The following is a 12563-nucleotide window of genomic DNA, read 5'->3' as shown; positions in this document are numbered from 1 at the left end:
GTATCACACAGGGGAGATGAGATACAGCAGCCGGTATCACACAGGGGAGATGAGATACAGCAGCCGGTATCACACCGGGGAGATGAGATACAGCAGCCGGTATCACACAGGGGAGATGAGATACAGCAGCCGGTATCACACAGGGGAGATGAGATACAGCAGCCGCTATCACACTGGGGGATGAGATACAGCAGCCGGTATCACACCGGGGAGATGAGATACAGCAGCCGGTATCACACAGGGGAGATGAGATACAGCAGCCGGTATCACACTGGGGAGATGAGATACAGCAGCCGGTATCACACTGGGGGGCACTGTGGATGTGTATTTCGGGCGGGGTGGGTCCCGCATGTGACAGTGCACACAGGGGGCGCTCTTTAGCATTATAATACCTGGGTGCGGTGCTGATGCTGGGAGTGTATTACACCTGATACCTGGGACAGGATATTATTAGTCTGGGAAGGAGCGTCTATCTTTTGGGGTCTTTTGTATTGTTTAGGGTCTGATTTGTCCTATTGTTATGCGTCTGTCGGTTTAATGAGACTTTTGTTAGGAAAGTTTCACCTGCTCAGACTTCTATGACCTATGACCTCCGCCTGCTCCAGACTGAAGGTCATTGGCGCAAAAGTTTGCAACTCTTACAGGCAAATCAGGCGCCGCACGGCAAACTCTGGTGCTGTCACGTGTTCGCGGTTCGGTTCTGTAACAGAATCAGAAGGCACTGGGCCGTGGCCGGTCACATCTGTGTCTGTCTGCAGGACACGGGCGCTGACCACACCACCTAAATTTGGGACTTCCCTCTTCACATGATAAATCTGGAGAAAGTTACTGAAAAGAAACACAGAGAAGTGACGCCAAGGCCCAGATCTATCACTGCGCCTGCGCCAGTTCTCTGGTACTGTGCGCTGCACAGGACGTCTTTGGATCTTGTCTGCGCCAGTTCTCTGGTACTGTGCGCTGCACAGGACGTCTTTGGATCTTGTCTGCGCCAGTTCTCTGGTACTGTGCGCTGCACAGGACGTCTTTGGATCTTGTCTGCGCCAGTTCTCTGGTACTGTGCGCTGCACAGGACGTCTTTGGATCTTGTCTGCGCCAGTTCTCTGGTACTGTGCGCTGCACAGGACGTCTTTGGATCTTGTCTGCGCCAGTTCTCTGGTACTGTGCGCTGCACAGGACGTCTTTGGATCTTGTCTGCGCCAGTTCTCTGGTACTGTGCGCTGCACAGGACGTCTTTGGATCTTGTCTGCGCCAGTTCTCTGGTACTGTGCGCTGCACAGGACGTCTTTGGATCTTGTCTGCGCCAGTTCTCTGGTACTGTGCGCTGCACAGGACGTCTTTGGATCTTGTCTGCGCCAGTTCTCTGGTACTGTGCGCTGCACAGGACGTCTTTGGATCTTGTCTGCGCCAGTTCTCTGGTACTGTGCGCTGCACAGGACGTCTTTGGATCTTGTCTGCGCCAGTTCTCTGGTACTGTGCGCTGCACAGGACGTCTTTGGATCTTGTATTTATAAAGTGTCTGCGCCAGTTTTGTGTCGCGGCTTCTCCGGTGTCTGACAAAACAAAATAGTGTCACATAAAGCGGCTGTGACCTCTTAGTCCGACCCCGCGCCACATTTATTACTGACCCTGCAGCATCAACAGCGCAGCAAAAATACACAGCGCCACAACCCGAGCAGCAGGAGGCGCCAGATACCCCTACACACCCTACAGCAGTGATGGCTAACCTATGGCACTGGTGCCAGAGGTGGCACTCAGAGCCCTTTCTGTGGGCACTCAGGCATCACCAGAGATGACTCCAGGTATCTTCCTGCAGTCCCAGACAGCCCAGGACTTGCTGTGCACAGAGGTATTATAAAGTGACAGCGCTACCTGGGACTATTTTCTGCTTTATTGGTGCCTCAGGGGCTGATATCAATAAAACAGTGACAGAGAAGGGAGTATAAATCACAAATTACATTTCTGTGCTGGCACTTTGTGATAAATAAGCGGGTCTTTGTTGTAGTTTGGACACTCGGTCTCTAAAAGGTTCGCCATTACTGCCCTACAGACTGCACTACTGATACATGTATCTGAGCCGTGTATCTCATCCTCTCCTGTGTGATACTGCCTGCTGTGTATCTAATCCTCTCCTGTGTGATACTGACTGCTAACTATCTAATCCTCTCCTGTGTAATACTGCCTGCTGTGTATCTCATCCTCTCCTGTGTGATACTGACTGCTGTGTATCTAATCCTCTCCTGTGTGATACTGACTGCTAAGTATCTAATCCTCTCCTGTGTGATACTGACTGCTGTGTATCTAATCCTCTCCTGTGTGATACTGCCTGCTGTGTATCTCATCCTCTCCTGTGTGATACTGACTGCTGTGTATCCAATCCTCTCCTGTGTGATACTGACTGCTAAGTATCTAATCCTCTCCTGTGTGATACTGTCTGCTGTGTATCTCATCCTCTCCTGTGTGATACTGACTTCTGTGTATCTAATCCTCTCCTGTGTGATACTGACTGCTAAGTATCTAATCCTCTCCTGTGTGATACTGTCTGTTGTGTATCTCATCCTCTCCTGTGTGATATTGACTGCTGTGTATCTAATCCTCCCCTGTGTGATACTGACTGCTGTGTATCTAATACTATCCTGTGTGATAACGACTGCTGTGTATCTAAGCCCATGCTGTGTGATACTGCCTGCTGTGTATCTCATCCTCTCCTGTGTGATACTGCCTGCTGTGTATCTAATCCTCTCCTGTGTGATACTGACTGCTGCGTATCTAATCCTCTCCTGTGTGATACTGACTGCTAAGTATCTAATCCTCTCCTGTGTGATACTGACTGCTAAGTATCTAATCCTCTCCTGTGTGATACTGCCTGCTGTGTATCTCATCCTCTCCTGTGTGATACTGCCTGCTGTGTATCTAATCCTCTCCTGTGTGATACTGACTGCTGTGTATCTAATCCTCTCCTGTGTGATACTGACTGCTGCGTATCTAATCCTCTCCTGTGTGATACTGACTGATGTGTATCTAATCCTCTCCTGTGTGATACTGACTGCTAAGTATCTAATCCTCTCCTGTGTGATACTGTCTGCTGTGTATCTCATCCTCTCCTGTGTGATACTGACTGCTGTGTATCTAATCTTATCCTGTATGATACTGACTGCTGTGTATCTAATCCTATCCTGTATGATACTGACTGCTGTGTATCTAATCCTCTCCTGTGTGATACTGACTGCTGTGTATCTAATCCTCTCCTGTGTGATACTGACTGCTGTGTATCTAATCCTCTCCTGTGTGATACTGACTGCTAAGTATCTAATCCTCTCCTGTGTGATACTGTCTGCTGTGTATCTCATCCTCTCCTGTGTGATACTGACTGCTGTGTATCTAATCTTATCCTGTATGATACTGACTGCTGTGTATCTAATCCTCTCCTGTGTGATACTGACTGCTGAGCTGTGTATCTAATCCTCTCCTGTGTGATACTGACTGCTGTGTATCTAATCCTCTCCTGTGTGATACTGACTGCTAAGTATCTAATCCTCTCCTGTGTGATACTGACTGCTAAGTATCTAATCCTCTCCTGTGTGATACTGCCTGCTGTGTATCTCATCCTCTCCTGTGTGATACTGACTGCTGTGTATCTAATCCTCTCATGTGTGATACTGACTGCTAAGTATCTAATCCTCTCCTGTGTGATACTGACTGCTGTGTATCTAATCCTCTCCTGTATGATACTGACTGCTGTGTATCTCATCCTCTCCTGTGTGATACTGACTGCTGTGTATCTAATCTTATCCTGTATGATACTGACTGCTGTGTATCTAATCCTCTCCTGTGTGATACTGTTTGCTGTGTATCTAATCCTCTCCTGTGTGATACTGCCTGCTGTGTATCTCATCCTCTCCTGTGTGATACTGACTGCTGTGTATCCAATCCTATCCTGTGTGATACTGACTGCTGTGTATCCAATCCTCTCCTGTGTGATACTGACTGCTAAGTATCTAATCCTCTCCTGTGTGATACTGACTGCTGTGTATCCAATCCTCTCCTGTGTGATACTGACTGCTAAGTATCTAATCCTCTCCTGTGTGATACTGTCTGCTGTGTATCTAATCCTCTCCTGTGTGATACTGCCTGCTGTGTATCTAATCCTCTCCTGTGTGATACTGACTGCTGTGTATCTAATCCTCTCCTGTGTGATACTGACTGCTGTGTATCTAATCCTCTCCTGTGTGATACTGCCTGCTGTGTATCTAATCATCTCCTGTGTGATACTGACTGCTAAGTATCTAATCCTCTCCTGTGTGATACTGTCTGCTGTGTATCTCATCCTCTCCTGTGTGATACTGACTGCTGTGTATCTAATCTTATCCTGTGTGATACTGTCTGCTGTGTATCTAATCCTATCCTGTGTGATACTGACTGCTGCGTATCTAATCCTCTCCTGTGTGATACTGACTGCTGTGTATCTAATCCTCTCCTGTGTGATACTGACTGCTGTGTATCTCATCCTCTCCTGTGTGATACTGCCTGCTGTGTATCTAATCATCTCCTGTGTGATACTGACTGCTAAGTATCTAATCCTCTCCTGTGTGATACTGACTGCTGTGTATCTCATCCTCTCCTGTGTGATACTGACTGCTGTGTATCTAATCTTATCCTGTGTGATACTGTCTGCTGTGTATCTAATCCTATCCTGTGTGATACTGACTGCTGCGTATCTAATCCTCTCCTGTGTGATACTGACTGCTGTGTATCTAATCCTCTCATGTGTGATACTGACTGCTAAGTATCTAATCCTCTCCTGTGTGATACTGACTGCTGTGTATCTAATCCTCTCCTGTATGATACTGACTGCTGTGTATCTCATCCTCTCCTGTGTGATACTGACTGCTGTGTATCTAATCTTATCCTGTATGATACTGACTGCTGTGTATCTAATCCTCTCCTGTGTGATACTGTTTGCTGTGTATCTAATCCTCTCCTGTGTGATACTGCCTGCTGTGTATCTCATCCTCTCCTGTGTGATACTGACTGCTGTGTATCCAATCCTATCCTGTGTGATACTGACTGCTGTGTATCCAATCCTCTCCTGTGTGATACTGACTGCTAAGTATCTAATCCTCTCCTGTGTGATACTGACTGCTGTGTATCCAATCCTCTCCTGTGTGATACTGACTGCTAAGTATCTAATCCTCTCCTGTGTGATACTGTCTGCTGTGTATCTAATCCTCTCCTGTGTGATACTGCCTGCTGTGTATCTAATCCTCTCCTGTGTGATACTGACTGCTGTGTATCTAATCCTCTCCTGTGTGATACTGACTGCTGTGTATCTAATCCTCTCCTGTGTGATACTGACTGCTGTGTATCTAATCCTCTCCTGTGTGATACTGACTGCTGTGTATCTAATCCTCCCCTGTGTGATACTGCCTGCTGTGTATCTAATCCTCTCCTGTGTGATACTGACTGCTGTGTATCCAATCCTCTCCTGTGTGATACTGACTGCTAAGTATCTAATCCTCTCCTGTGTGATACTGTCTGCTGTGTATCTCATCCTCTCCTGTGTGATACTGTTTGCTGTGTATCTAATCCTCTCCTGTGTGATATTGACTGCTGTGTATCTAATACTATCCTGTGTGATAACGACTGCTGTGTATCTAAGCCCATGCTGTGTGATACTGCCTGCTGTGTATCTCATCCTCTCCTGTGTGATTATGCCTGCTGTGTATCTAATCCTCTCCTGTGTGATACTGACTGCTGCGTATCTAATCATCTCCTGTGTGATACTGACTGCTGTGTATCTAATCCTCTCCTGTGTGATACTGCCTGCTGTGTATCTAATCATCTCCTGTGTGATACTGACTGCTAAGTATCTAATCCTCTCCTGTGTGATACTGTCTGCTGTGTATCTCATCCTCTCCTGTGTGATACTGACTGCTGTGTATCTAATCTTATCCTGTGTGATACTGTCTGCTGTGTATCTAATCCTATCCTGTGTGATACTGACTGCTGCGTATCTAATCCTCTCCTGTGTGATACTGACTGCTGTGTATCTAATCCTCTCCTGTGTGATACTGACTGCTGTGTATCTAATCCTCTCCTGTGTGATACTGACTGCTGTGTATCTCATCCTCTCCTGTGTGATACTGCCTGCTGTGTATCTAATCATCTCCTGTGTGATACTGACTGCTAAGTATCTAATCCTCTCCTGTGTGATACTGTCTGCTGTGTATCTCATCCTCTCCTGTGTGATACTGACTGCTGTGTATCTAATCTTATCCTGTGTGATACTGTCTGCTGTGTATCTAATCCTATCCTGTGTGATACTGACTGCTGCGTATCTAATCCTCTCCTGTGTGATACTGACTGCTGTGTATCTAATCCTCTCCTGTGTGATACTGACTGCTGTGTATCTAATCCTCTCCTGTGTGATACTGACTGCTGTGTATCTCATCCTCTCCTGTGTGATACTGCCTGCTGTGTATCTAATCATCTCCTGTGTGATACTGACTGCTGTGTATCTAATCCTCTCCTGTGTGATACTGACTGATGTGTATCTTATCCTCTCCTGTGTGATACTGACTGCTAAGTATCTAATCCTCTCCTGTGTGATACTGTCTGCTGTGTATCTCATCCTCTCCTGTGTGATACTGACTGCTGTGTATCTAATCCTATCCTGTATGATATTGACTGCTGTGTATCTAATCCTCTCCTGTGTGATACTGACTGCTGTGTATCTAATCCTCTCCTGTGTGATACTGACTGCTAAGTATCTAATCCTCTCCTGTGTGATACTGACTGCTAAGTATCTAATCCTCTCCTGTGTGATACTGACTGCTAAGTATCTAATCCTTTCCTGTGTGATACTGTCTGCTGTGTATCTCATCCTGTCCTGTGTGATACTGACTGTTGTGTATCTAATCCTCCCCTGTGTGATACTGACTGCTGTGTATCTAATACTATCCTGTGTGATACCGACTGCTGTGTATCTAAGCCCATGCTGTGTGATACTGCCTGCTGTGTATCTCATCCTCTCCTGTGTGATACTGTCTGCTGAGCTGTGTATCTAATCCTCTCCTGTGTGATACTGACTGCTATGTATCTAATCCTCTCCTGTGTGATACTGACTGCTGTGTATCTAATCCTTTCCTGTGTGATACTGACTGCTGAGCTGTGTATCTAATCCTTTCCTGTATGATACAGTCTGCTGAGCTGTGTATCTAATCCTATCCTGTGTGATACTGTCTGCTGAGCAGTGTATCTAATCCTATCCTGTGTGATACAGTCTGCTGAGCTGTGTATCTAATCCTATCCTGTGTGATACTGACTGCTGAGCTGTGTATCTAATCCTATCCTGTGTGATACTGACTGCTGAGCTGTGTATCTAATCCTCTCCTGTGTGATACAGTCTGCTGAGCTGTGTATCTAATCCTATCCTGTGTGATACTGTCTGCTGAGCAGTGTATTAAATCCTTTCCTGTATGATACAGTCTGCTGAGCTGTGTATCTAATCCTATCCTGTGTGATACTGTCTGCTGAGCAGTGTATCTAATCCTATCCTGTGTGATAGTCTGCTGAGCTGTATATCTAATCCTCTCCTGTGTGATACTGAATGCTGAGCTGTGTATCTAATCCTATCCTGTGTGATACTGTCTGCTGAGTAGTGTATCTCATCCTATCCTGTGTGATACTGTCTGCTGAGCTGTGTATCTAATCCTCTCCTGTGTGATACAGTCTGCTGAGCTGTGTATCTAATCCTATCCTGTGTGATACTGTCTGCTGAGCAGTGTATCTCATCCTATCCTGTGTGATACTGTCTGCTGAGCTGTGTATCTAATCCTCTCCTGTGTGATCCTGCCTGCTGAGCAGTGTATCTAATCCTCTCCTGTGTGATACTGCCTGCTGAGCTGTGTATCTAATCCTATCCTGTGTGATACTGCCTGCTGAGCTGTGTATCTAATCCTATCCTGTGTGATACTGCCTGCTGAGCCGTGTATCTAATCCTCTCCTGTGTGATACTGTCTGCTGAGCTGTGTATCTAATCCTATCCTGTGTGATACTGTCTGCTGAGCTGTGTATCTAATCCCATCCTGTGTGATACAGTCTGCTGAGCAGTGTATCTAATCCTATCCTGTGTGATACTGTCTGCTGAGCTGTGTATCTAATCCTCTCCTGTGTGATACTGACTGCTGAGCAGTGTATCTAATCCTCTCCTGTGTGATTCTGTCTGCTGAGCTGTGTATCTAATCCTTTCCTGTGTGATACTGTCTGCTGAGCTGTGTATCTAGCCCTCTCCTGTGTGATACTGACTGCTGAGCTGTGTATCTAATCCTCTCCTGTGTGATACTGACTGCTGAGCAGTGTATCTAATCCTCTCCTGTGTGATTCTGTCTGCTGAGCTGTGTATCTAATCCCATCCTGTGTGATACTGCCTGCTGAGCTGTGTATCTAATCCTGTGTGATACTGTCAGCTGAGCTGTGTATCTAATCCTATCCTGTGTGATACTGCCTGCTGAGCTGTGTATCTAATCCTCTCCTGGGTGATACTGCCTGCTGAGCTGTGTATCTAATCCTTTCCTGTGTGATACTGACTGCTGAGCTGTGTATCTAATCCTCTCCTGTATGATAGTCTGCTGAGCTGTGTATCTAATCCTTTCCTGTGTGATACTGTCTGCTGAGCAGTGTATCTAATCCTATCCTGTGTGATACTGTCTGCTGAGCTGTGTATCTAATCCTTTCCTGTGTGATACTGTCTGCTGAGCTGTGTATCTAATCCTATCCTGTGTGATACTGTCTGCTGAGCTGTGTATCTAATCCTCTCCTGTGTGATACTGTCTGCTGAGCAGTGTATCTAATCCTATGCTGTGTGATACTGTCTGCTGAGCTGTGTATCTCATCCTATCCTGTGTGATACAGTCTGCTGAGCTGTGTATCTAATCCTCTCCTGTGTGATACTGTCTGCTGAGCTGTGTATCTAATCCTCTCCTGTGTGATAGAGTCTGCTGAGCTGTGTATCTAATCCTATCCTGTGTGATAGAGTCTGCTGAGCTGTGTATCTAATCCTCTCCTGTGTTATACTGACTGCTGAGCTGTGTATCTCATCCTCTCCTGTGTGATACAGACTGCTGAGCTGTGTATCTAATCCTATCCTGTGTGATACTGTCTGCTGAGCTGTGTATCTAATCCTCCCCTGTGTGATACTGCCTGCTGAGCTGTGTATCTAATCCTATCCTGTGTGATACTCTCTACTGAGCTGTGTATCTAATCCTATCCTGTGTGATACTGACTGCTGAGCTGTGTATCTAATCCTCTCCTGTGTGATACTGACTGCTGAGCTGTGTATCTCATCCTCTCCTGTGTGATACTGACTGCTGAGCTGTGTATCTAATCCTATCCTGTGTGATACTGTCTGCTGAGCTGTGTATCTAATCCTCCTGTGTGATACTGGATGCTGAGCTGTGTATCTAATCCTCTCCTGTGTGATACTGTCTGCTGAGCTCTATCTAATCCTCTCCTGTGTGATACTGTCTGCTGAGCAGTGTATCTAATCCTATCCTGTGTGATACTGTCTGCTGAGCTGTGTATCTAATCCTTTCCTGTGTGATACTGTCTGCTGAGCTGTGTATCTCATCCTCTCCTGTGTGATACTGTCTGCTGAGCCATGTATCTAATCCTCTCCTGTGTGATTCTGTCTGCTGAGCTGTGTATCTAATCCTATCCTGCGAGATACTGACTGCTGAGCTGTGTATCTAATCCTTTCCTGTGTGATACTGTCTTCTGAGCTGTTTATCTAATCCTATGCTGTGTGATACAGTCTGCTGAGCTGTGTATCTAATCCTCTCCTGTGTGATACTGTCTTCTGAGCTGTGTATCTAATCCTATGCTGTGTGATACTGTCTGCTGAGCTGTGTATCTCATCCTCTCCTGTGTGATACTGTCTGCTGAGCTGTATCTAATCCTCTCCTGTGTGATACTGTCTGCTGAGCAGTGTATCTAATCCTCTCCAGTGTGATACAATCTGTTGAGCTGTGTATCTAATCCTATCTTGTGTGATACTGACTGCTGAGCAGTGTATCTCATCCCATGGTGTGTGATACTGCCTGCTGAGCCGTGTATCTAATCCTGTCCTGTGTGATACTGTCTGCTGAGCTGTGTATCTAATCCTATCCTCTGTGATACTGTCTGCTGAGCAGTGTATCTAATCCTATCCTGTGTGATACTGTCTGCTGAGCTGTGTATCTAATCCTTTCCTGTGTGATACTGTCTGCTGAGCTGTGTATCTCATCCTCTCCTGTGTGATACTGTCTGCTGAGCCATGTATCTAATCCTCTCCTGTGTGATTCTGTCTGCTGAGCTGTGTATCTAATCCTATCCTGCGAGATACTGACTGCTGAGCTGTGTATCTAATCCTTTCCTGTGTGATACTGTCTTCTGAGCTGTGTATCTAATCCTATGCTGTGTGATACAGTCTGCTGAGCTGTGTATCTAATCCTCTCCTGTGTGATACTGTCTTCTGAGCTGTGTATCTAATCCTATGCTGTGTGATACTGTCTGCTGAGCTGTGTATCTCATCCTCTCCTGTGTGATACTGTCTGCTGAGCTGTATCTAATCCTCTCCTGTGTGATACTGTCTGCTGAGCAGTGTATCTAATCCTCTCCAGTGTGATACAATCTGTTGAGCTGTGTATCTAATCCTATCTTGTGTGATACTGACTGCTGAGCAGTGTATCTCATCCCATGGTGTGTGATACTGCCTGCTGAGCCGTGTATCTAATCCTGTCCTGTGTGATACTGTCTGCTGAGCTGTGTATCTAATCCTGTCCTGTGTGATACTGCCTGCTGAGCTGTGTATCTAATCCTGTCCTGTGTGATACTGTCTGCTGAGCTGTGTATCTAATCCCATCCTGTGTGATACAGTCTGCTGAGCTGTGTATCTAATCCTGTCCTGTGTGATACTGACTGCTGAGCCGTGTATCTAATCCTGTCCTGTGTGATACTGTCTGCTGAGCTGTGTATCTAATCCTGTCCTGTGTGATACTGCCTGCTGAGCTGTGTATCTAATCCTGTCCTGTGTGATACTGTCTGCTGAGCTGTGTATCTAATCCCATCCTGTGTGATACAGTCTGCTGAGCTGTGTATCTAATCCTCTCCTGTGTGATACTCCTTGCTGTATCTCATCCTCTCCTGTGTGATACTCCCCGCTGTATCTAATCCTCTCATTTGTGATACCCCTGCTGTATCTAATCTTCTCCGTAATACTACATACTGTATCTAATCCTGTTCTGCGTGATACTCCCCGCTGTATCTAATCCTCTCCTGTGTGATACTCCCCGCTGTATCTCATCCTCTCCTGTGTGATACTTCCCGCTGTATCTAATCCTCTCTTGTGTGATACTCCCCGCTGTATCTAATCCTCTCCTGTGCGATCCTCCTCGCTGTATCTAATCCTCTACTGTGTGTTACTCCCCGCTGTATCTAATCCTCTCCTGTGTGATACTCCCCGCTGTATCTAATCCTCTCCTGTGTGATACTCCTTGATGTATCTAATCCTCTGCGCTGTATCTAATCCTCTCCTGTGTGATACTCCCGCTGTATCTCATCCTCCCCTGTGCAATCTTCTCCGCTGTGATACTCCCTGCTGTATCTAATCCTCTCCTGTGTGATACTCCCCGCTGTATCTAATCCTCTCCTGTGTGATACTCCCCGCTGTATCTATTCCTCCCCTGTGTGATACTCCCCGCTGTATGTCATCCTATCCGCTGTGATACTCCTCGCTCTATCTAATCCTCTCTTGTGTGATACTCCTCGCTCTATCTAATCCTCTCTTGTGTGATACTCCCCGCTGTATCTAATCCTCTACTGTGTGATACTCCCCGCTGTATCTAATCCTCTCCTGTGTGATACTCCCCGCTGTATCTAATCCTCTCCTGTGTGATACTCCCCGCTGTATCTAATCCTCTCCTGTGTGATACTCCCCGCTGTATCTAATCCTCTCTTGTGTGATACTCCCCGCTGTATCTAATCCTCTACTGTGTGATACTCCCCGCTGTATCTAATCCTCTCCTGTGTGATACTCCCCGCTGTATCTAATCCTCTCCGCTGTGATACTCCCCGCTGTATCTAATCCTCTCCTGTGTGATACTCCCCGCTGTATCTAATCCTCTCCTGTGTGATACTCCCCGCTGTATCTAATCCTCTCCGCTGTGATACTCCCCGCTGTATCTAATCCTCTCCTGTGTGATACTGCCTGCTGAGCTGTGTATCTAATCCTGTCCTGTGTGATACTGTCTGCTGAGCTGTGTATCTAATCCCATCCTGTGTGATACAGTCTGCTGAGCTGTGTATCTAATCCTGTCCTGTGTGATACTGACTGCTGAGCCGTGTATCTAATCCTGTCCTGTGTGATACTGTCTGCTGAGCTGTGTATCTAATCCTGTCCTGTGTGATACTGCCTGCTGAGCTGTGTATCTAATCCTGTCCTGTGTGATACTGTCTGCTGAGCTGTGTATCTAATCCCATCCTGTGTGATACAGTCTGCTGAGCTGTGTATCTAATCCTCTCCTGTGTGA

General features: G+C 46.4%; 1 protein-coding gene across 1 annotated transcript in view; it reads right to left on the bottom strand.

The window, feature by feature from the left end:
- Positions 1-297: 297 nt before the first annotated feature.
- The window catches only part of LOC140107115 (uncharacterized), a 17573-nt gene continuing 5307 nt past the window's right edge, over positions 298-12563 (bottom strand). The window contains exon 2 of the mRNA XM_072131666.1: positions 298-1550. Coding sequence (XP_071987767.1) covers positions 803-1550 — 748 coding nt within the window. The 3' untranslated portion in view covers positions 298-802. The remainder of the gene's footprint in view (positions 1551-12563) is intronic.

This window comes from Engystomops pustulosus, unplaced genomic scaffold (assembly GCF_040894005.1).
Source record: "Engystomops pustulosus unplaced genomic scaffold, aEngPut4.maternal MAT_SCAFFOLD_117, whole genome shotgun sequence".
In the NCBI taxonomy this organism is placed as follows: domain Eukaryota; kingdom Metazoa; phylum Chordata; class Amphibia; order Anura; family Leptodactylidae; genus Engystomops; species Engystomops pustulosus.
This window is presented reverse-complemented; position numbering and strand designations above follow the sequence as displayed.